Source organism: Acanthopagrus latus, chromosome 14 (assembly GCF_904848185.1).
Source record: "Acanthopagrus latus isolate v.2019 chromosome 14, fAcaLat1.1, whole genome shotgun sequence".
NCBI classification, from domain to species: Eukaryota; Metazoa; Chordata; class Actinopteri; order Spariformes; family Sparidae; genus Acanthopagrus; species Acanthopagrus latus.
In genome coordinates this window covers 20,873,128-20,897,153 of record NC_051052.1, presented here as the reverse complement: position 1 = coordinate 20,897,153, position 24,026 = coordinate 20,873,128, and the positions used below count along the sequence as shown (strand labels likewise).

Sequence of the window (24,026 nt, the reverse complement as noted above, 5' to 3'; positions counted from 1 at the left end):
TGATTAATGACGATTGTTGTTTAATGATTCATGATTAACGACTCATTTGAGACGTATTTGCTCATTCAAAATTCTTCTGTCTGTCACTTTGTATCTGTATTTATATAGTTTTATTCTAGTTTGTAGTTTTCCACCTACAGACTGCAGCAAATTCCTCGTATGTGTAAACCAACTAAACTAACTTATAAAAGCAATAAAAGCGATTCTGACTTTACACAATGAGTTAAAGTCACAAAAAGTTAAACTGTCACCAGATTAAAATCAGCATGTATATCTGGATCATTATTACGTATGATCGTCTGTATAAAAAGCATTTCTTGTTAAAAATTAAACACATTTAAACCGTTTTTTGACTGACAATCAGCGTGTCGATGTGAAACCTCGATCTGCAAAGTAACTAACATCCAACATTTGTCTCTTAATCACAATAAAGTACAAGTATAAAGAAGCATAAAATAAAAAAAACCTCAAGTAATTAGAATAAGTATAATACTTATTTTCCACCACTGCAACGCTGCGTTGTCATAGTGAAGTTTTAATATATCGAGAGAGGCAAAAACACATGAAATATATTGATGCGTGATAAATATCGGGACAATAATGGAATCAGTTGTTATTGAAGTTGTTTTGTGAGCATCAAAAAAAAAACAGAGAAGAAGAAGAACAACAAACGCTCAGAACATCAAACTTCTACTCAAGTTGAACCTGATATATATTTTGCATATCAAGCTTTTCTTTGCATAAAAATGTTGGTTTAAGTTCTCGGTTATTTTATCGTGAGCGTCTGGGAATTATCGGATAGCGCCTGCATCTGATTGGTCCGATAGCCGAGCTCACTGATTGGTCCAATCGTCTCCTGTCTGGCTGCAAAAGGTTGCTGCCAACAGGAGACAGAGTGTGTGTGTGTGTACTTCCAGTAAAATCACTGCCTGGTTTATGGCCTCATCACACACACACACACACACACACACACACACACGCACGTACACCTACACACAGGTGTGCTGCAGGCCTGCGTCAGGTGCGTGTGAACGTCTGTTTCCTGTTCAAAGCTCAAAGTTCAGCTGAGCAGAGACAGAGAGACGATCCGCAGACGCCACAAACATCAAGAAGAAGAAGAAGAACCTAAAGGGGAATATCGCTCCAGACTGAAACCACAGAAGAAGAGCTGACCCGCTCCAGAGGGACCGTGTGTACCGTCGGACTCTGAATCCGCCCTCACAGATGGATTGTACCTGAGGGACGAGCAGCTCGGATACACTCACAGATCACCGCTGAGCCACTGGCGGCCATCTTGGAGAGACAAGACAGGTGCGTTTGAACAAACATGTCCGCTGCGGTTTGTGTTGAGCAGGTCTGAGCTCCGAAGCCAGAAGAGATCGACTCCTTAAGACGAGTTAAACGTCAGGAAAAAATATTTAATAAAAGTAGAAAAATGCATCTGCTTTAATTGGTTTTTCAAAATAAAACACCCCGGCGTCTTAAAGACCTCCAGACATGTTGACTTATTGAGATGATGTCGAGTTTTATTTTCTCTGAGACACTTTGGAGCACAACAACATGTGTTCAGTGAGTCTTAAATCATCTGATGACCGCTCAGATTTATCTGGCGACCCCTCAGAGGGGCCTGGACCTCAGGCTGGGAACCACCGGACTCCTAATCTGTACATAAAATCACTCGACTACTTTAAGAAATGACACATAGGAGATTTGTTATTGAGTATTTTGTACGTTGTTGTTTACTTTGCTGTTGGATTCACACAAACTGAAAGAAACAAATACAAGAAATTAAGTTTTTCACCAAGATTTAAACCCGATGATGTCGGAGACGGAGCCGGTGACCAGACGTGACCAGATGTGACCAGATGTGACCCGACGTGACCAGATGTGACCAGATGTGACCAGATGTGACCAGACCTGCTCTGATCTCTCACTTTAATAAAATAATATTAATACCACAGTGCAGAAATAATGATTTTTACAGATTTTTTGCTGTTAAGCAAAAGCGTCTATTTGAATAATCAATGTCAACAATCAATAATCAATGAAGGGACGTGTAGGTATAAATATATACGTGTGTCACTGGGTCTGAGTGAATTAAGAAGATTTTATTTCTGCCTAAAAACATCTGAACATTAATTCTGCAAACGTGAATCAGAGACGTTTCAGGTGCCAAACTACATGTTTGACTTATATGTGATGATGCTCAGGTTCACAGGTGACGCCACCGTAAAGTGAATTAAACAATAATATGAAACATTTCTGCGTTAAAACGTCTTGAAACGACTTTTGTTCTTAAATCCTCCCCGAATGTTTCCAACATCATTCAAAGTGGAGAACGTTCACTGAAGCTGACGGAGAGTTTAAACCAGTTAACAGTAAATTAAATCAGTTAAAATAAATGAGAAATACTGCATTACTTTTATTATGTGTGTTTGATTTATCTGTTTATTTAACACTCAACTCTTTGGGTCGCAGTAACATCATGGTTGCCGGCGGTAATGTTCAGGATCAGAAGTGATCACAGTTACTCTAGTTACTGTAATTAAGTTGTTTTTTAAGGAACTGATAATTTTTTTAAGTCTGTAATTTTACTTAAGTATGTTTTACACCTGTAATCTACTTAGTTACCTGTACAATCATAACTGAGGACTGAGTGAACATCACTGGTTTAAAAGTAACTAATACTCTGAGTTGTGTTCGAGGTTATGAAGTATATAAAGTAAAGTAATAGTAACGTATAAAGTAAAAGTTCTGTGTACTGATCCGTTCGGTGTTGGTCTCCAGCAGGACCCTCCTCGTCCCTCGACCCTCCCCGGCTGCAGCGCTGCCCCGCTGGGCAGCATGGAGCCCGGAGGAGGCCGGCTGCCGGTCCAGGTTCTGGGAGAGAACGAGGCGCTGCAGCAGTTCTTCAGCGGTGAGCTGCCACACATCAGAACCTCAGCAGACAGAACCTCAGCAGACAGAACCTCAGCAGACAGAACCTCAGCAGACAGAACCACACGCTGAGTTTTAACAGCTTCATTAAGATAGTTACATGTTTTAATGAGGGCGTAGTGACCACTGAGAGTCCATCAGAACATTCTGGTGGTACTTTGGTCCAAGAGTCGCTCAGCTGGTTCTCAGAGTGGACCGTCAGGGGCAGGTGGTTCTTTGAAAGGGACTCTTGGATAAAGTTGGACTGAAGTTTCATGTGACGTTCCAGCGTTGTCAAGGAAAATCCTAGAAGGGTTCATGACTGTAGTGGAAGATATAACAGTCCTGGAGACGTTCAGTGAAGAGCTCTGTGACAAGGTTCTGGTACTGGTTGGTACCTGAAGGGGTCATAAAGATACCTCTTGTAGGCTTTGAGCAGGACGACCCACTGGACCTTTTTTTTTCATGACATCATGATTATACACACACTCTAATGTGTGTGTGTGTGTGTGTGTGTGTGTGTGTGTGTGTGTGTGTGTGTGTGTGTGCAGGTCAGGATGTGAGCGGTGTGTTGGACAGTTCTGTCGCCGTGGATACGAGCATCCTGGAGCAGTACCTCAGTAACGACATGGACCCCAGCAGCTTGTGAGACTCACACACACACACACACACACACACACACACAGTTTCAGTATGACATCATTGTCCTCTGTGATTGATTATTGATCAGCCAGCAATACGATGTCATCGTTCAATCCAGTCACAACTAGTAACTAATGTGGTCAGAAGAAGCTCAACATTTTCTTTAGTAAAAGTAAAAAGTTGCACATAATGTAAATACTCAAGAACAAGCACTGAGTTACTTCCCGTCACTGCCAGTATTATCTATATAAAATATAAATTATAAAACACACGTGAATTAAGAAAACAAATAGAAAAACACAGTAATAGTCACGGTGCCAGCAGCATTCCTGGACACACATACTGTTACCTAACACACACACACACACACACACACACACACACACACACACACAAACAGCTTTGACCCAGTTGGTTATCAGCTGGGTTGTAAACAGCTTCTCTGTGTGACACCAAGGTCACATCCTCCATATTTTTATCTGGCGCCTTCGTCACTGTTGTAATAAATGTACATCGATGTATTTCTTTAAAATTCTGGTAATATGGATCACAGGATCCACCTGAGCGACACATTCTGCAGGTAAACTACAGGTGACGCCTCACTGTGACATGTTAACCTCTCTGTATGTTTTGTGTTGTTTTTTTTTCCCAGCATGCTCCCTGAGTCTCCTCCTGACTCGAGCTCGGAGGCCTGTTCACCTGCACAGATACCAGGTTCTGTTCACAGCTCCGACACATTCATTTAAAATCACTGTTCAGGTGTTTTTAATCGCTACATGCTCCTCGCTGAATGTTGTTAGCAGCCGTTAGCTCGGTATGCTATCCCTGCTAGCTTCAGGTTGGTGCTGCATTCCCTTCATCAAACTCGCCTCCGTCTTCTGAGGCTGTTGTAAACTGTGCTGCAGCAACCAGCGTTAGCTCCGTTAGCATCCGTTAGCTTCATCAGCACTTTAATGTGATTGTTTTGTACTCTTTAGTTTGTTTGTAAGATTTAGATGCCCGGTGACATAGCAGTCACACCACCCGGACTGTGGATAGTGCTGATAAAGTGTATTTATTGGATGATTTTATTTACAGTATTTAAAAGCCAGTTGTCACATATTTTATTTGATTGTTTTACACCAAAAGGAGCTAAATATGAGAGAAACAGAGTAAAAGAAAACAATAAAACAAATCAATAATCAACAATCAACGTTGGCTGATATGCTGTATTTCTCTGATTGGTAGACTTCCACTACGAGCCGCCCTATTGGTCCAATCAGCAGACCAACCAGGAAGTGTTCCAGCCGACACAGCGTCCCGCCCTCTCCTTGTCCTGTCGCTATAAGGATCGAGGCTCCGCCCACCATGAGCCGCTGACCCACGACCAGCTGCGCAGTCTGGGCCTCACCAACACTTACATCAAGTCTGGGACGTCACCTGCCCCACCTGCCCCACCTGCCCCACCTGCCGCCCTGCACCAGCACACACTCCAGTCACCTGAACACACACATTACCTGAATCCAGACGGCTGCTCGCAGGCGTACACTCCTCCAACACCTCAGTCCTCACCACATCGACCCTCAAACAGTTACACCTCCCCCTGCACCGGCCCGGGCCTGATCCACGGTACAACCACACCCTCTTCAACCTGTCTGATGGGCTCCGCCTCCACGCTGCACACCTTGTAAGTCCACATTCAGCACCAGTTTTGTGACTTTGAGTCTTTATTAAATCGCTGGTTGGCTGGTTGTTTGTTTGGTTTGTTGCTGGTTGGTTGGTTGGCTGAGTGACCTACAGAGCTGCTTGTTACATTTAAAAACTCTTTCAGTAAATTAGAGGATGTAATGTCAAAATGGTGACTCTGAACACTGAATGCTTTGTCTTCATCCTTCTGCAGCTCTGCAGACAGTAAAAAGAGGAGGAGATCTGAGTCTGAGGAGCCGTCAGCAGGAATCGAGGCCTCCTGCAGTGAAGTCGGGAACGGAGTGGGTTGTGGCGGACTGAGCTCAGGATCCTACCAGCTGCTGACTTGGGATCAATACACGCCAGAACATTGGAGCGCTTTGTACAACAGCAGCTACCAGACACTGTGAGTATAGAACCAGCTGATCAGTGTTGTTGAGAGAACACCTGCACCCGAACCAGGTCCAATCAGCTCTTCTTCTGTGTTTCCAGGTCTCCTCCTGCCTACCACGTCGACACAGATAAAGGCTTCGTCTTCTCTGCGGCTGACGAGGCCTTCGTCTGCCAGAAGAAGAATCACTTCCAGGTCACCGTTCACATCGGCGTGGCTGCAGAGCCGCAGTACGTCAGAACGCCAAGCGGACCGCAGCCGGTCGACCACTTCCTGATTAAAGTGTTCGGGATCAAGGTGCGCACGAGACTCTCAAACCTTCTGTCTATACTCAGTGGCAAACAATCACAGTGTTTGACAAGAGATTGGTCCAGGACATGTCTAGATTGCTAGGCTAGGAAGACTTAGCATTGAAGCTACTTCATGACTAACACAGAAGTCTCAGTCGGACCAGACAAAGCTCACTTACTGCAGCATGTACAAGATACTTTCTCTAAAATGTTAGAAATTATTGTTGTTTGCACGTGGAGTCGATGTCAACAGTATTTCCTCCGTGTGATACCTGTTTGTCTCGTCCTCACAGCTGGAATCTCCGAGCCACCAGGTGACCATCGAGCAGTCGCAGCCCGACCGCAGCAAGAAGCCCTTCAACCCCGTCAGGTAGATAGTTTCAGTTTCACCTGCTGTGCATATTCTGTCTCATGTGATTCATCGCACCAGCAGATCTTGTGTTCAGTTTTTTTTTCTGTGCAACACATTTTAAAAAGTTGTAAAAGCACAAAGGTTGAACCACTGAATGCTGTTCCTCCAGGGTCAGCCTGCCCAGCGGCAAAATCACCAAGGTGACGCTCTGCCGACTTCACTTCTCAGAGACGACGGCCAACAACATGAGGAAAAAAGGGAAACCCAACCCCGACCAGAGGTGAGGGAGTGACTAATGAATGAATGAGCGATGGTCAGAGCTACATGCTAACTGTGTGTGTGTGTGTGTGTGTGTAGATACTTTCAGATGGTGGTCGGTCTGTACGCTGCCGTGGCAGGAGAGGAAACCTTCCTCCTCACAGCTCTGGTGTCGGAGAGAATCATCGTCAGGGTAACGACGATTAAAAACACTCAGACACAGATGTTAGATTTTATTTATAAAAGCGTCTCAGCAGCATGTCCTCCCTGCAGGCGTCCAACCCTGGTCAGTTTGAGATGGACGGGGACACCATGTGGCAGCGTGGGGCGCTGCAGGACGCCGTCGTCTGTCAGGGCCGAGTGGGCATCAACACCGACTCGCCTGATGAGGCGTTAGTCGTCTGTGGAAACGCCAAGGTGATGGGCGCCGTCATGCAGCCGTCAGACTGCCGCGCAAAGGAAAACATACAGGAGGTGAGATGATGACGTGTCACTGGAACGCCACGAAACATCTCAGTTATCAGTTCAAGTTTAGTTTTCTGATTCTTCTGAAAGCGCTCGTCTGTCTGTCCGCCAGGTCGACTCGGAGCAGCAGCTGAAGAGAATCACTCAGATGAGAATCGTCGAGTTTGATTATAAACCGGAGTTCGCTTCCAGCATGGGGATCGACCAGACGCACCAGACAGGTGACGGACCGCATCACCAAAGTGTTAATGACGTGTCGTCACTGTGGTTTATTTATCATACCAGGTGAGAGTGAAACTGATGTGATCTACAGGTATCATCGCTCAGGAGGTGAAGGAGCTGCTGCCGTCAGCAGTGAGGGAGGTCGGAGACGTCAGCTGTTCTGACGGAGAGAAGATTAATAACTTCCTGATGGTGGACAAGGTAACCTCCTCCTCTTCCTCCTCCTCTTCCTCCTCCAGACCATTTTATTGATTCATGTCGTTCAAATATGTCACATTTAAGATTCAGCTTCTATAAAAAGCAGAAGTTACTTTAAGATTATCAGACATTAAAGTTAAAACCGAAAGGATTTCTTACAGTAATCATATAACTGCAAAAGCATGGTCACTTTAAACCAAAAACAGGTCAGAGGTGAGACAGCTAGCTTAGCGTTAGCCTGCAGCTAGCTTAGCGTTAGCCTGCAGCTAGCTTAGCGTTAGCCTGCAGCTAGCTTAGCGTTAGCCTGCAGCGTCCCTTCCAGACTCTTCTCCTGTGTGATGACCATCAGCTGACTGGTACCAGAAGAAACTTGGAGAGCGTCGGACATGTTGTTTGTGTTTTTTCTTTTTCAGAGATCCTTTATTGATTTGTTCGTGAAGAGGGTTCACTCTGCACGGATTATAGGAACTGAACTTTGTGACAAACTGAATTTCTGTCTTTTGTTGTTCATTTTTTTGTTGAATTGTCAAGTCAAGCTGTTTTTAGAAAAATGCTCCGATCTTTGATAAGAAGTGTTTGTGAAGTAAATGTTATCCGGATGTAACATTAACTGTTCACACAGATGTTCAGATGTTTAAAAAAAGACTATCATGGATTTGGAGAATCATGACCAACCTACGATCTTTATATTCATTAATTGTTTAGTCTTTATATATAGGTAAGAGAGCAACATGGTCTGATCAGCAGTGATATCTTCTCATCGAACTGCTGCCTGTTCATTTCCTTGTATCTCCTCCTCTCCGTCCTCCAGGAGCAGATCTTCATGGAGAACGTCGGGGCGGTGCAGCAGCTGTCGAAGCTCACCGACAACCTGGAGACTCGAATTAAAGAGCTGGAGGTCTGGAACCGCCGACTGGCGAAGCTAAAGAGCCTGACTGGCAGCCTGCGCTCCACCGGGTACTTTTAATCATTTACCTGTTTTATACTGTTAAATATTGACGTTCAAGTTATTCTTCAGCTGTAGTTTGTGATCATGTTCAGCAAATGATGGATATATAACAAGCCGGCCCTGCTGATTAAATGTCAGAAAGGTGTGTTAAGGTGCGTTACGTAACAGCAGCATCACTGTTTTATCAGCGTGTCACAGTTCAAGGACGTCCGAGTCTGCGAAGGCGGCTGTGTGGGTGATTAAAGAGCAGCAGAATAAACTGCAGCTGACAGAAAACATGAAGCTGTGAAGAGTCACAAACTCTGCTGCAGTTTCCACCAGTTTGTTTGTGGCTTGTTGAATGGTATTGTGGGAAATGTAGGCGGTGAAGTGAAGCAGAATCCCACGAAGCAGGTTGAAGGACAGCGGACTGAGCTCAAGGTCTCACTTGTCGAGACTGGAATGATATCAGCATGGTATATAAAATGTAATCGCTGTGTTTCCTCCAACAGGAAGTCCAGGAAACACAGCAGCGTATCGACGGCGCCGAGTCCCGACGTCTGTACGAGTGTTAAAGTTCAGAAGGACGGCTGCGGTCAGAAGTACGGCCACTGTCTGCAGCACAAAGCCTTGCAGGTCAGCGTCTTCGCCCTGCTGGCCATCATGGCTTTCTGGTGAGACATGAGGTCACTTCCTGTTTGTACCCCACTGAAATAATACGTTAAAACTGAGAGACAGAAGGTCAAAACTCTTGCTGTGTGTTCGCAGCATCATCTCGATCACCGCTCTGTACCTGGTTAACCTGACGGTGGACGACTACGACGCTTTCCCTGGCAACAAGTAACAACCACAGTTTTATCTAAACAATGTGAACGTAACATGATGTCAGAAAACAATCTGAGCGTAACAGAGTATCTGGTGTCCGACTTTCTGCAAATATAACTGATGAACTGGAGCTTTAATTCCACCATCACCTCAGTGTCTGTGTTGTTTCCGTCTCTCAGTAACGGCAGCTTGGTTCCTCTGCAGACGACAGCCTGGAGCAGCACAGGTAACCTCCAGCTCACCTCACCAATTAACGCTAATGAAAACATAAATAAAGATAAAAAATCCAGGACAAAAAAAGGTAAATTAAATGTTCAAACAGCTCATTTTAAAGCCATTTTCTCCTCCAGTCCCACCGACCACTCAGCCCGGTCCGTGGCCTCCAGACGTGGACTTCTGCGACCTGCTGTACTGCGATCAGGTGTACTGCTGCACTCCACCTGCGGGGGGCGGCGCTGACTCCAACATCACCTCCACCGGACCGCCTGAAGCAGAGAAGTCGAACCTGACAGGTGACAGCAGCTCAGCTCAGTCCAACGAATCAAAGATATTCATATTCAAATAAGAACACAAACATGTGACGCTGATTTCTGACGTGTTCTTTTGTTCCACAGAAATAAGAAGACAAAGTTTATATTACAAACTGAAAAGTGCCAGAGACTGTGAGTGTTCACCTGTAGCTTTACAACACACACACACACACACACACACACACACACACACACACACACACACACACTTATGAGTTTCTCATCTCGTCAGTATCGAGTTTTACACGTCACACGATTCAGGAAATACCACTCTCCCTCTCTGGCTCAGTGTAAAGTCACCATCAGTTATATAAATAATTTTGTGTGGAACATCGTCCTGACTCGTCTCTGTCTTCGTCTCTCTGTCAGGGACGAACACGACCATCCACTCTTTCAAAATAAAAGAGAACCAGCAGGTCATCGACAGTAAATACTGTGTGAGAGACGAATGTGGGTGAGTGAAGACAAACGGGACAAATCTGATTTGTTTTGTTATGTACAACATCTTGTAGCATTTCTAACAGTGAAAACATTGTTTTCTTAAGGACTTTTAAAACTTAACAGACTTGAAATAATAACGTACGATCAATTAGAAATATTCAGGTGTTCCCACAGGACTGACTGATCTCACTGTGTTTCCTTCAGACCAGGTCGATACGTCTACAGAGTTCCCATCAGCCAGTTTGTTCCTGTCAACATGAGAATGACGCTGCTCATGAAGTGAGTTCAGACGATAAAACACGTGAAAAGAAATATATTAATTTCTTATAAACAACATTAGCTTTTTGTTTTAAAGGAGCAACCCACTTAAAAAACATTTCTGGAGCTTTTATTTTAAAATCAGTTTGGGATCTCGGGGCTTCTGGAGATTTAAATGTTCGTGGTTTGATGTTTTAAATCAAGTCTCAGCTTCAGCTGTTCAGCAGAACGCTGCAACTCTGTTTTACTGTGAAGCTCCAGAACTGTTCTGTGGACCACTAGAACTGTAAACAAAACATGTTCTGATGGGTTTCTTCTATCCCGTCTAGTTCTACAGAGGTGCTGGTGGTTCATCTGTGCAGCTTCGATGAGTCGGCCGCCTGCTCGGCTCGGCTGGAAATAAACACCATCACTGGGATCAGATACCCTTCAAACACACAGGTGAAGATTTATTCTGATGCTCTACAGTTTTATTTCTAATATAAACAAACATCTCCGTTAATATCCACATTTAACTGTTTCTTCTGTTAACTCGTGAGAATGTTTGAGAACTGATCATTTTATCTGTATTCAATTCAGAGCTTTATAAATGTTTGTTTTGAGGAAAATACATATTAACACACAGAAATACCTGAAAACTGAACTTAAGTACAACACTAAATGTACTTGGTTACTTTCCACCGTTGAGTTTAAGTAGATTTATGTGTTTTATGTTCAACCAAAGGAAAATTATAGAGATTTCTGGACGCTCACAAAGATCACAGAGGTGTATTGTTTCTGTGTGTGTGTGTGTGTGTGTGTGTGTGTGTGTGTGTGTGTGTGTGTGTGTGTGTTGGCTGGAGGGTCACTGAGGATCCAGTCCACTGACTCAGTTACAGTTAATAATGCAGCAGTGTGAGGAAACACTGATCAATAATGGATGTCTGCCAGGGTTTTCCTCACATCAGGATGGCAGCACGCTAATCACAGCGGCGCTCACACTAATCCAGGACACGGACACCAACACACACACACACACACACACACACACACACACACACACACACACACACCTTCTACACTACACAGGACACCTATGACACAACACACGTTTGAATGTTTGATTTTCATTAATCTTCATGACGTATTTGTCTGTCTTCCTTCTAGCTAAATGTCTCGACTGTAGTTTGGTTTCACAAATACGTTTCAGGATCAAACTGACAAACTGTTTGCATTTAAACTTTCATACTTTGTTTTATCAGCAGATTTTATTAACTGTGTCTTCTGTCGGTTGATCCTCGATGTGACTCGTGTGTTCTGGTGTGTTCGTCTCTGCAGGGAGAACACGAGTGGCCTCTTCACGTGTCTCGTCTTTATCACAGCTCGTATCACTTTCGCTCCACAGTCGCTGTAAGAACGCTGGATTTTATCTCTCTTGTCATTTAATCTATAAGTGAGGGATTCTTCTGTTATTATAATTATTGGAATATCTTGCATGCAGACTCAAGCTGAACATGAATAAACACACTGAAATTAATATTTTCATGCGGTTTCTTTTGAAGATTCATGTCTGCTTCTCTGCGTTCATGTCAGGAGACAGACGAACATTTTGTTGGTTTGAATCTGAGCATGAAGTTTGTCAACAATTAAACAAATAAATAGAATAACATCAACTTGATACTTTAATCTTAAACTGGCCACGTAAAGTTCTTCTCACCATCACATCGTTAACTGTGAGTCTGGGAGAATGTTTTAACTGTTAACGTATATTTTATATTTGGGTTTTAATCTAGATAACTGTTTATAAACACTGTGTATTTATATGTATTATGATAAAGATAATGAGTTAACTAATGACTTAATTTGTATGTTTATGAGGTAAAGAGCTGATTAGTTAAAATACATTCATATAAGATAAAGATAATGAGTGAACTAATAACGAGTAAAGCTGCATTTGGAAACGATTCTTCTACTTTGATTTACTGGAGATTGATCACTTTATTGATCAGATCTATAACTGCCTTATTTTTGTAGTATTTATGACACTAACATAAATAATTGAAGTGTTTGTTGTCGTGTCTCTCTTCAGGGTCAAGCAGACTGCAGTACCGACCACAACTTGGCGGGGGCGCTCTTCACTGACTACCACTTTCACTTCTACAGACGCTGCTGAGACACTTTTATTATTGTTCAACATGAAGATGACGATCAGAGAAACATGTCGACCGTCATCGCTTCTGCTTTTGTGTTTTCTAAAGCCCCAAAAGTTTTTGTCGAGATAAACCGTCCGTCACTGTTGTTGATAGATTGCACTGCGTGATTTGCAAAAAGTGAAAGTTCAGATCGGATGCATGAAATCTGCCTTTTTATGTTTTAGTTTTTACTGTCTTTTATTTTGTGAAGAAGAAGAGTTCAGCTCGTAGAGACGAGAAACAACACGACAGGTCTTAATTCATGTAATCGACATCCAGCAAGAAAATAATTAACTTCCAAGCAAATGTTTAAATTAAAGTGAATTACAATTAGAAGTGAAAATATACACTAAGTTATTGTTTTGTCTAGTGAAACGTTTTAACTGTTTCTAAAATCAGAGTTTGTCTGAACGTATAATAGACGTATGTGACCTTTGTGGAGGTAAAAAGGTTTTAATTAAATAATAAGATAGATAAAAAGTGGCTAAAAACTTAAGTAGTTTGCTGTTTTTGGTTTTAAGTTGTTGATATCGTTTATTTGCGAAGCACTGATCTGATTCTGAAGGAACAGGATTACACCTGTGAGGAAGAAATGTCAGAATATAAAGAAAAAAATTAGAGTATATCTGAGAATAAAGCCCTTGTTCTGTTATTGATAAATATATTAATTTTAAGAGCTCTAAGATGTAGATGTGAGCCTGACTAAGGCAAAAATGTTTAAGTTACTATAAAATGTCATTTCTGAGTGTGAAACTAATGAAATGAATCTTTTCTATGAGCTGAACTGAACGTGACTGAATCCTGACGTCTCTGCTTTGTATGAAATGAAAACAAGGTTAATAAAATGTTTGAAAAATGTCATTAAAGCTGCTTCGACTGTTTTATAGTGTGAGGGGTCCTTGACCTTCATGTTAATCTGATTCCAGCCTCCTAATTCCAAAATCACAATCTGAAGGTAAAATGTGTTTCAGTCCCCTCGGTGCAGGTCGGTCCCCGCGGTGCAGGTCGGTCCCCTCGGTGCTGGTCGGTCCCCTCGGTGCAGGTCGGTCCCCGCGGTGCTGGTCGGTCCCCTCGGTGCGGGTCGGTCCCCTCGGTGCGGGTCGGTCCCCGCGGTGCGGGTCGGTCCCCTCGGTGCGGGTCGGTCCCCTCGGTGCGGGTCGGTCCCCTCGGTGCAGGTCGGTCCCCGCGGTGCGGGTCGGTCCCCTCGGTGCGGGTCGGTCCCCTCGGTGCGGGTCGGTCCTCACAGTGTTGTGACATGTGAGTTTGGAGTAACGCTGCATTCAGGTGCTCCTCAGATTGGTTGTATTTCCTGAATTTGGAAGTCATTCTTCCAAATTTGGTGTGTTTGTTTGTGTCCCTCGGAGCAACATGGATGCCAACATCAGGTTGTTTTGCTCAGAGCGTTAAAACAACATGCTAACAGTTGTTTCCATCAATATAATGTTTATTCTGAACCCCCATATGATGTCATGTCAGCAACTTGTGTAGCTGCATTTGCTCCAACTTTTCAGGTTCACGGGAATCTTCCCATTTGAAAAAAATATTCTGATAATTTTGTCATGTCATGTCTACCCAGGTAGCATGGCAGCATTGTGGTATGAGGTCACCTCACAGGCCTCCATTTTGTTTTCTGACTGCAGCTGAACACAGAACAGAGGAAAAATTACAATAATCAATACGTTTTGAATGATAGCAAAAGTTTAATAGTCAGCAGAGAAACAATATCAGCCTCCTCCACTTTATAATAGTTGTAATATTTGGTGGAAATATCAGTAATGACACTAATAACTAGTATAAAACACTATATTTGAACATAACGTGCCCAACAATATTTATTAAGAAAATAGGAGAAGTTTCTGCACAAACTTGATGGATTTATTGTATTGTTTAGGAGACAGAGATGGTTTTCTTAATGTGGACTGCTTCAGCTTTAAACACACACACACACACACACACACACACACACACACACACACACACACACACACTGATGACTAATTCAGGTGGAGGAGGTGCAGCAGAAACACCAAACTAATTAGGTGTCTGAGACAAACGTCTCCGCTGCAGAGAGGAAGGTAACGTTGCAGGAGTGGAAACAGAGATGGACGTCGTGCACACGGTGAGTCTGACTGACTGTCTTCTGTTCGATGTGTTGAACTGACACATAATTAACTTCATGTGTAATTTTATTATCATCGTGATGTCTTTGCTAAACATAAAAGCAGTTTTTAAAATCAGAGGAGAACATCCTGACCAAGATCTGCTGGGACAGTTTCATTGAAAATAAATGTTTTTTCTCTGTTTTTTAATTTCACAACAGAAAACTTGTATTCTCTTGGAAAACTTAAGATAGAGACAGTGACAGAAATCAAGATTATCAGTAATAAATGCAGATTTCACTTCATTTGTCCAATAAAATATTACAGAAACTGCTTTTCTCTGTGCAGAACTGAAAGAAAAACATTGAAATGATACGTTAAAGAGCTGAATCATTTGTTGTCAAGTTTAATTCATTATAAACATCTTCAGCACAAATGTATATTTCATTCAAGGATTTGCATTCAGATTACTTACAGACGTTTGTATTTGTTCCAGTTCAGCAGTCAAAGAGTTTACATCTATGAGAAGATCCTAAAGAAGTCTAACTTTATCTGTTTGTGCTCGAGGACTCAGATCTGGATGTTTTCTTCAATAAAACATCAAACACAGAAGAAGAGAATAAAGCAAAATGATGAATTTACATCAAAACAAAGACAAGAACATTTTGTCTGTTGAAAGGCAATGACTGCTGTTACAGCGTAAAGATGATATTGTTATCTACAGAAGATCAGCCCGGTGTTAAAAGTTAAGAAACGACTGTAACTGACCCGAAATCAAACTGACAGACGCGTTTTTTAAATTTGATGGGACCTTTTTCAGAACTGTGACCTAAATTTTTAATCCAAACTAAACAAAAAACAGGTGTAACGTTCCAAATCCGATACAGGTAGCTAATCCTTACTCAGCTCTGTGTGTGTGTGTGTGTGTGTGTGTGTGTGTGTGTGTGCGTGTGTGTGTGCGTGTGTGTGTGTGGTGTCATCTGTCAGCCCGGAGACTGACGGACAGATGTCTGCTGTCACCACGGAAACTATCGCTGGGGGAAACTGTCTCTCTCCTCCTTCTCTTCCACAGTCAATCAAGATGTAATTAACTGATACTCTATCCTCTGTGTGTGTGTGTGTGTGTGTGTGTGTGTGTGTGTGTGTGTTGCAGGGCAGGTTGGGAGTTCGTCACCTCTCTCAGATTCGGGAGGAGTCGGACAGCAGGGAGCACAGGTAGGTGATCACGTGAGGTTAGAAAGAGTAGAGAGTTGAAGGAACCAGCAGCTAACCACAGGTGGAAACAGTCCACACATTGTTTCCTCCAGCAGAAGTTCAGATTCTGGTGTACAAACAGACTCTGGTGACAGTAGAAGTTCTGATCCAGCTTGTTTCCTCCAGGACAGTAACAGAGTTCAGGCTCTGACATGGACTCAGAGTATCAGAGTAAAAAGTCTCCCTCTGAAGGACATTTGTGCTCAAAGCTAACTGAAGCTCACATCATATTAATAGAATTCAAAGACTATTAAAGTTAAAGGTAGAATTAGTAGGATTTGTCCCAGCTGTTCCTGAACGCACCACAAAGACAGTTGATTGTTGAGTCTCATTCCCAGGACGTCAAATAGACACATGTTGGGTTGGTAAAGCGTCCCGAGCAGCAACAAAGAGAGAAAATCAGAAACTCTCTGCAGATACGAGACACTAACACGCCTTTTCTCCACATTCCAGCCTCCCTCTCTGTCTGTTTACGGCTTCTTACGGCTTTTACGTCTTTGTCTCGTCTCACTGCGTCTGATCGGTCCACATCAGTCTGCTGAATCCAGAATTCACCTCAGATGCATCAAACTAAAATAACGAGGCTCTTCTGAAGATGTGAGGACGAGGTCAAATTTAAAGTTTTCTTTACATCAGGTTTTATCTCTCATGGAAGTTTTAGTGACAGCCGATCAAATGAAACTCATCGTTACCTTGATTAAACTTGTTGATTCTCTGGTTCGAACATTGTTGGAAACATCTGGGATGATGTGAGAACACAACTCACCAACATGCAGAACAAAAGTTTTTAGACAGTTTGATGCAGAATTCCTTCATAATAAAAGTTAACAGCAAAAATACCAAATAAAAGCTTGGATGGAAACATGGCTGCTGCCTTCAAAGGAGCTGGAAACTCAGTCCGGCCAATCTGATAACAGTGTGTGTGTGTGTGTGTGTGTGTGTGTGTGTGTGTGATACTCTGTCGACCTTGGCAGAGGGATTCGTTACTGTGATCAGACCCGACTATAAACAAATCTGAATGGAAACTGGTTTACATGGCTGTGTGTGTGTGTGTGTGTGTGTGTGTGTGTGTGTGTGTGTGTGTGTGTGTGTGTGTGTGTGTGTGTGTGTTCATTAGCTCTGCCACTCACCACTCAGTCGCTGCTCGACAAGATTAGAACATGATGAGTTGAAACTCGAGCTCTTCACTCTCTCTCTCTCTGTCAGCACCTGTTTCCTGCCGCCGATCGTCCAGCCGACAGGTGCGACAGGTAAACCAGGTGTGGATGAGGTCCAGAGGCAGGAAGTGATGCGTCCGTCTCATCCGGCGTCTCTGGCTCAGTACGAGCAGCAGAGGAAGGTGGAGGACAACAGGAGTCTGCTGGAGGAGGTGAATTGTTAATTTTTTGGGATCAGTCTTGAATTTCTAAAATGTTTTTTTATGATTTTGTGGTTGTTTTGTTAGTTCTAGTATGTTTTTATACAAACTGATATGATTTTAACTAATAATTAATGTAACTTAAAGATGAATTATTAATAAGATAACAGCATAATTCAGCCATTATTCTACATCACTTCCTGTTTGTGTCTCTCAGCTCAAAGCTCATTGGTTCCTGCAGAAATCTTTAAAAAATCCTCACAAATAATGTTGAATTTTAATGTCTATCATGTTAGTCATGGTGTGTGTGTGTGTGTGTGTGTGTGTGTGTGTGTTTGTGTCTGTTTCAGCTGAGTCGTATCGAGGCGGAGCTCCGACAGTCGGTGCGTCTGGACGTGGAGCGGCAGCAGGAAGCTGAGTTTCTCCGTCAGCAGGAGAACAAGCAGCTGAGGACGCACCTGTGTTACCTGAGCCTGAGCCAGCGAGTCGCCAAGTAAAGCTTCAGATTCACATCAATAACACAAAAACAGACGTTTTATTATCAGCTGTGACTTTATTTCTGGGTGAACGGATCCTTTAACATCATCAGTCAGAGACACTGTATGTTAAGATGTTGTGTGTTTTCTGTTGTTTGTACAGACCCTGGGTCAGCAGCTACTTCAGGAAGTTCCCCATGCACATCTACTGTCTTCCTGTGCAGGCTGCCAATCACAGAGCCAGGAGGCGGGGCTTGATAAAAAAGAAATGAGGGGGCGTGGCCGGAACATGTTGAAAATATTTTGTTTTTGAAGTTGTTTTTTTTATTTTTTTTAGCTGAAATATAAATGTTATATCCTCCCTGACTAACCTGTTTCCAGTATTTTCCTTTAAGTACCCAAAGACACATTTACAAACTCTTTTGAAGCTGCTGAGTCCACTAACAGAACCACTGGGTGCAGTCCAGACTCAGGATATTTTCCATAATACTGCTCAAGTTATGGTTCAAATGTTTTTACTGCAGGAGTCTCTGTGAACTAACATGGCTCATGTTATGTCTTTTGTTAAATGTGGACTTGTTAAAATCTGACTCCACCTGGTGGTTAATTCAACATGACTGATCACTGAAATGAGCAAGAAACAAATAAATGAAAACCCCTGCAGGGTCTGACAGAGAAGAGGGATACTTTTTAATTTTCAAAGTCACATTTGTTAATAAAGCTGCAGTGAATAATTTGTTTCTTGTCTGATTTACTGCCAGATATCTTCCTTCATGTTTCTGTTGTTCATATGAAGACATCATTACCTGTGAAACCATCTTTTATCATCTGTCCTTGTTGCACAAGAACATTTTTAAGTAATGAAAAAGAACACGTCAATATGCTGCCATTAATGTGCAAACAAATCAGCTGGATGACTGCTATATTCCTCATAACGTGTACTTTCTTATTGTTTTATTATTACTATTATTAAACAGAAAACACACATTGTGTTTTAAATTGGCCCATAAGAAGTTCATAGTTTGTAAAATAAAACCAAAAAACACAATTCTAGGCACATTTTTCAACAGACAGCTGCAGCTTCGTGTTCTCCCTGATCTGCCATGAACGCGGCATCACGTTTTCACGTAACTACGTCACTCCCCTGCCCAGCCCTTCTTCTGTGTGCGTGCTCGGCTCCATCCTGAATCACAGACATCATGGTGAGTTTCTTCTTTTATTCACTCAGTAATAAACCGACGGAAACAGCCAGAACACGTCGCTTCACGTCCACATGGACCAGAACTCACACAGACTCTGTTCAACACTTTACAGACTGTTTGTGTTGTCCGCAAAGTCCGGTTAGCTTTCTGTTAGCCGGCGGTGCTAGCCGGCGAGCAAGCACATGGGCTTTATGAAAGGCTAACGGCTAAGCTAGCAGCCGTAAAGTACGCAGTAAACTGTTAAAACGATCTGATGAAACTGATGTGTTTCCTTCAGCTGATCTGATCTTAACTGTCGTGTTTAATGGGTCTATGTGTTAGCAGCTGCTCGTTCCTGTTCTCCTCAGATAGCCTGTTAGCATGCTAGGTTAGCTTGTCATCTGGGCTTTGTGGCTGTCAAGACACAGAAGAACAAATCGGCGATTATCGACTCTGATGAATAAAATGGCAGAAAAACAGTGAATCTAATGACGTGAGTGCGTCATCATGTAACATCTGCTGCAGTCTAACTTCAGCTGTGATCACAGGCGACAGTAGTTTTTATGCTTTTATGTTTGTCACTGTTAATAAAGAGTTTGAAGCTTCTAGCGGTTTCTACATGGAAGGGACAGGGCTCGGCTCATGATGCGTTCAGGCTGCTCGGATCAAAAAACCTCCGTCCACGCCTAAATTATGGCGCATATCTGCCCCCAAAATAATGTCTAACCATTGATGGAGATGGTATATTACTTAATAAAAATGCTCAGATTGTTTAGTGTAGCTTCTTCCTTTTACACACATGCTGTTTTCTTTGTGTTTTGCATTGTCAAACAGAATATTTGTGGGTGTCTGAATGTCGGTCAGACAAAATGAGACATTTGGAGACCTCATCTTTAACACTGAGCAACTAATTTCACTATTTTGTGACATTTTATAGACAAACAACCACCTTCGTTCGTGACAGCTGAAGATTTCAAGTGTTTTCTCGCCCAGTAGTCCTGCGTTATACTGCACTAATTAACTGCATTAATCAAAGTAGTCATCAGCTGATCAATTCACTAATGGTATCAATAACCATGTAGGACTGAGCTGCGTATGATAACTACAACTTGTGATAGAAACATGCTGGACCCAAAAACCTGAATATGTCAGTTTGGTTGTTGTCAGTTTGTCTCTTAATATTTGATTGATTGATTGATTGATTGGTCTCTCTGCAGGCGTCCTTATCAATGGCCCCGGTCAACATCTTCAGACACGGAGCTGATGAAGAGAAAGCTGAAACGGCACGACTGGTGGGTTCATCGATAGGTTCCAAGTTTTAATGTCGTCTGAAAACTGTGGAAACTTTATCGTTTCATTATTTAATGTGTTTTTCTTCGTTTGTGTGTTTTCTCTGCAGTCGTCCTTCATCGGCGCCATCGCCATCGGAGACCTGGTGAAAAGCACTCTGGGCCCGAAGGGGATGGTAGGTCATGTTGATCACCATGAGACAGGAATAAAGAAACAGGCGTCAAGCTTAAAACCACACTCCAGTGAAATGAAGCTGGTTTTGTTGCTGATGCTCCCTCGTGTTATTTGTTGATCTCTTCTCGTCTTTCTCTTCAGGATAAGATTCTGCTCGGCGGAGGGAAAGGCGGCACGGTGACGGTGACCAACGATGGAGCGACCATCCTGAAAGCCATCGGCGTCGACAACCCTGCTGCCAAAGTCCTGGTTGGTGAGTGACGCCGCGGGTGTCTGTTGAACAAACTGCACGTGAAGTTTAGAATCAGAGGAGTGATTTTGGTTTTGTTCGGCAGCTGGAAGAGAAACTGATGTGTTAAAAAAGATTGATTGATTTGTGTCTGCAGACATGTCGAAGGTTCAGGATGATGAAGTCGGCGATGGTACGACCTCCGTCACCGTCCTCGCTGCAGAGCTGCTGAGGGTAAAATACTGTTTGTCTTTTCTTATTAAATTAAACAACAAGGGTTAAAACGTCTCTGCTGCTCGTTAACGTCGCTGTCGCCTTCGCAGGAGGCCGAGCTGCTGATCGCCAAGAAGATCCACCCACAGACCATCATCTCCGGCTGGAGGAAGGCGACGCAGGTGGCCAGAGAAGCTCTGAGGGAGGCCGCCGTGGACCACAGGTGAGTCCGGACGAGAGGACTGGAATTCAATAAAGTTCAATTAAATCACAGTGGAGGACTCTGAACAATCAGTTATTAACCCAGAAGTCTTCCTTTCTTCTTCTTCTCCCTCTGCCTGTCCATCCCGTCTCCATAGCAACGACCCGGCCCGTTTCCAGGAGGACCTGCTGAACATCGCTCGGACGACGCTGTCCTCCAAACTGCTGACTCACCACAAAGATCATTTCTCCAATCTGGCCGTCAACGCCATCATGAGGCTGAAGGGCTCCGGAAACCTGGAGGCCATCCACATCATCAAGAAGCTTGGAGGCAGCCTCACCGACTCCTACCTGGACGAAGGTGAGCGACAACCTGTGATGTCATCACCGCCCAGGCTGTTTTGTCTGATTGGCTGCTGTAACGTTTCTGCTGATGCTCCGCCCAGGTTTCCTGTTGGACAAGAAGATCGGAGTGAACCAACCCAAGAGGCTGGAGAACGTCAACATCCTGATCGCCAACACCGGCATGGACACCGACAAGATCAAGGTACACACACACACACACACACACACACACACACACCTTGGTTCTGTATTACTGCATATTAACTGTGTGTGTGTCTCAGATCTTTGGCTCAAGGGTTCGCGTGGACTCGACGGCGAAGGTTGCAGAGATCGAACTCGCAGAGAAAGAGAAGATGAAGGAGAAGGTCGATCGAATCCTGAAACACGGAATCAACTGCTTCATCAACAGGTACACACACACACACACACACACACACACACAGCTGCTTACACACTCAGGTTCTTTTCATTTTTATGGAAAACGACTAAACTTCCTCTGTTTGTTTGTTATAGACAGCTGATCTATAACTACCCAGAACAGCTGTTTGCTCAGGCTGGTGTCATGGCCATCGAGCACGCTGACTTCGCCGGCGTCGAGCGCCTCGCTCTGGTCACTGGTACGTACAAACGTGCACACACACATTTTGCAGGATCTCTTTTCTTCAGATTTTTCCTTGGCTGCAGGCTGCAGACATTTTCCTTCTTGGTGGTTGTTTGATTGAACAGCTACATGTGTCTCATCAGTCGATCAGTACTCTGATGAACTCTTATTGTGTGTGTGTGTGTGTGTGTGTGTGTGTGTGTGTGTGTGTGATCAGGAGGGGAGATCACCTCCACCTTCGACCACCCCGAGCTGGTGAAGCTGGGTCACTGTAAGCTGATCGAGGAGGTGATGATCGGAGAGGACCTGCTCATCCACTTCTCTGGAGTCGCCATGGGTACGTTCATCTGAACGAGAGGCGTTTTGTTTAAAGGATCTCTGGCAGAGTTTGTCTGATTTACAGATAGACGTCAGGCCTGTAGGGGGCAGTGTGTCTCTCAGTTTGACCTTTGACCCTCCTCCCCTCAGGTGAGGCGTGCACGGTCGTCCTGCGAGGAGCGACTCAGCAGATTCTTGACGAAGCCGAGCGCTCGCTGCATGATGCTCTGTGTGTGTTGTCTCAGACTGTGAAGGAGCCACGCACCGTCTACGGAGGAGGTACACACACACACACACACACACACACACAGACACACACACACACACACACACACACACACACACACACACACACACACACACTCATCATGACACTGTGATCTGACTCCGCCCCTCTCTCTGTCAGGCTGCTCTGAGATGCTGATGGCCAAGGTGGTGTCTGATCTGGCCAGCAGGACGCCAGGAAAAGAGGCAGTCGCCATGGAGTCGTTCGCCAAGGCTCTGAGGATGGTACGGACTCGTCTGTTAAAGGATCAGACCGCGTTTTCTAAGACATTGTTTTGCAGAAACATGTATTTTACATATGTCACTCAAATCTCAAGTTCTGATTGGTGTCAAGCTAATTTCTCTGGACATTTTCTCCTCCAGCTGCCGACCATCATCGCTGACAACGCCGGCTACGACAGCGCCGACCTGGTGGCTCAACTGAGAGCAGCACACCAGGAGAACAAGACCAACTATGGACTGAGTGAGTGAACACAGACACAATCAGCCTGAGTAAACATCACCCTGTATTTGATTGTATTTGCTCCTCTGTGGATACATCTGCTGAAGTTAGCATGCTAACCAGCTAGCCCCATGAGCAAATGTTAATGATTGTGTTTCCCCCCTGCAGACATGTCTGAAGGCTCAGTAGGCAACATGGCGGAGCTGGGGATCACAGAGTCCTTCCAGGTGAAGCGTCAGGTGCTGCTGAGCGCCTCTGAAGCTGCCGAGATGATCCTGAGAGTCGACAACATCATCAAAGCTGCTCCCAGGTCAGTTCATCACGCCTCACATCTCCATCTCAGCCTGACGGAACAGGCTCTCAGGTGAATTCACTGACAGGTGTCACTTTGTTTTTGCAGGAAGAGAGTTCCCGACCATCATCCCTGTTAGAGGAAGAGGAGGATGAAGACTGGGGGAGGGATCAGTTTGTTATTTATCACCTCTGTGTAGTTCAAAGTAAAGAAACGCTCCGCTGTTTTTTCTCTGTCAAACTCTCACTGTGGAAGCACTGCACAGGCTAGCTGGCTAACGCTAGCTAAACATCAGACATGGCTAACTTCTGCTAATGCTAGCAAGACAGAGGCTAATCAATTATAGCTTCACATAGCAGCGCAAATGTAAAGTTTGTGATGCTAACATTAGCCGAGGTCACAGCTGGAAGTTTGTTACGCTAACGTTAGCCGACGTCGCCTCGAACGAAAGTTTGGACGTTTTGTTTTGTTTACTGAAATAAAAGAACCAATCCTCATCAGGATGTTTGTCTGGTGTTTTCTAACTGATCATCAGGTTCTTCTGAGGAACTTTTTCCATCAAGTGTTCATGTTTTTCTGTCCACCCTGTGTTTGTGAGTCAGTGTGTGCTTCATCAGGTCAGAGTGACCGAGACCTCAGAGAGTCAACAGACTGAAGTTACCCAACAAAGTAGATGAGTCTCTGTGTTGCTGTGAGGACGTTTAATGTCCCCGACAA

At 43.9% G+C, this 24,026-nt stretch overlaps 2 protein-coding genes across 3 annotated transcripts; both read left to right on the top strand.

The window, feature by feature from the left end:
* Positions 1-1,036: 1,036 nt before the first annotated feature.
* LOC119032477 (myelin regulatory factor-like protein) lies at positions 1,037-13,418 on the top strand. 2 transcript variants are annotated; one of them, XM_037121716.1, is made up of 24 exons: positions 1,037-1,311; positions 2,791-2,917; positions 3,468-3,561; positions 4,211-4,272; positions 4,786-5,224; positions 5,438-5,629; positions 5,716-5,911; positions 6,198-6,274; positions 6,426-6,536; positions 6,614-6,707; positions 6,788-6,988; positions 7,092-7,200; positions 7,293-7,402; positions 8,211-8,356; positions 8,840-9,001; positions 9,096-9,167; positions 9,332-9,378; positions 9,503-9,664; positions 9,767-9,814; positions 10,052-10,136; positions 10,328-10,402; positions 10,711-10,822; positions 11,699-11,770; positions 12,450-13,418. In XM_037121716.1, exons 2-24 carry the CDS (start codon positions 2,845-2,847, stop codon positions 12,531-12,533), a joined length of 2,823 nt encoding a protein of 940 aa, XP_036977611.1. In that variant the 5' UTR covers positions 1,037-1,311; positions 2,791-2,844; the 3' UTR covers positions 12,534-13,418. The 2 variants fall into 2 exon arrangements, with proteins under 2 accessions (XP_036977611.1, XP_036977609.1); XM_037121714.1 differs by having other exon boundaries at positions 2,788-2,917.
* A 5,435-nt stretch (positions 13,419-18,853) lies between these two features.
* cct2 (chaperonin containing TCP1, subunit 2 (beta)) lies at positions 18,854-23,812 on the top strand. Its single transcript, XM_037121764.1, has 16 exons — positions 18,854-18,940; positions 20,137-20,211; positions 20,319-20,384; positions 20,525-20,636; positions 20,770-20,846; positions 20,936-21,048; positions 21,185-21,387; positions 21,473-21,573; positions 21,653-21,780; positions 21,885-21,988; positions 22,190-22,309; positions 22,441-22,569; positions 22,697-22,800; positions 22,939-23,038; positions 23,186-23,327; positions 23,418-23,812. Exons 1-16 carry the CDS (start codon positions 18,938-18,940, stop codon positions 23,446-23,448), a joined length of 1,608 nt encoding a protein of 535 aa, XP_036977659.1. The 5' UTR covers positions 18,854-18,937; the 3' UTR covers positions 23,449-23,812.
* Positions 23,813-24,026: the final 214 nt, after the last annotated feature.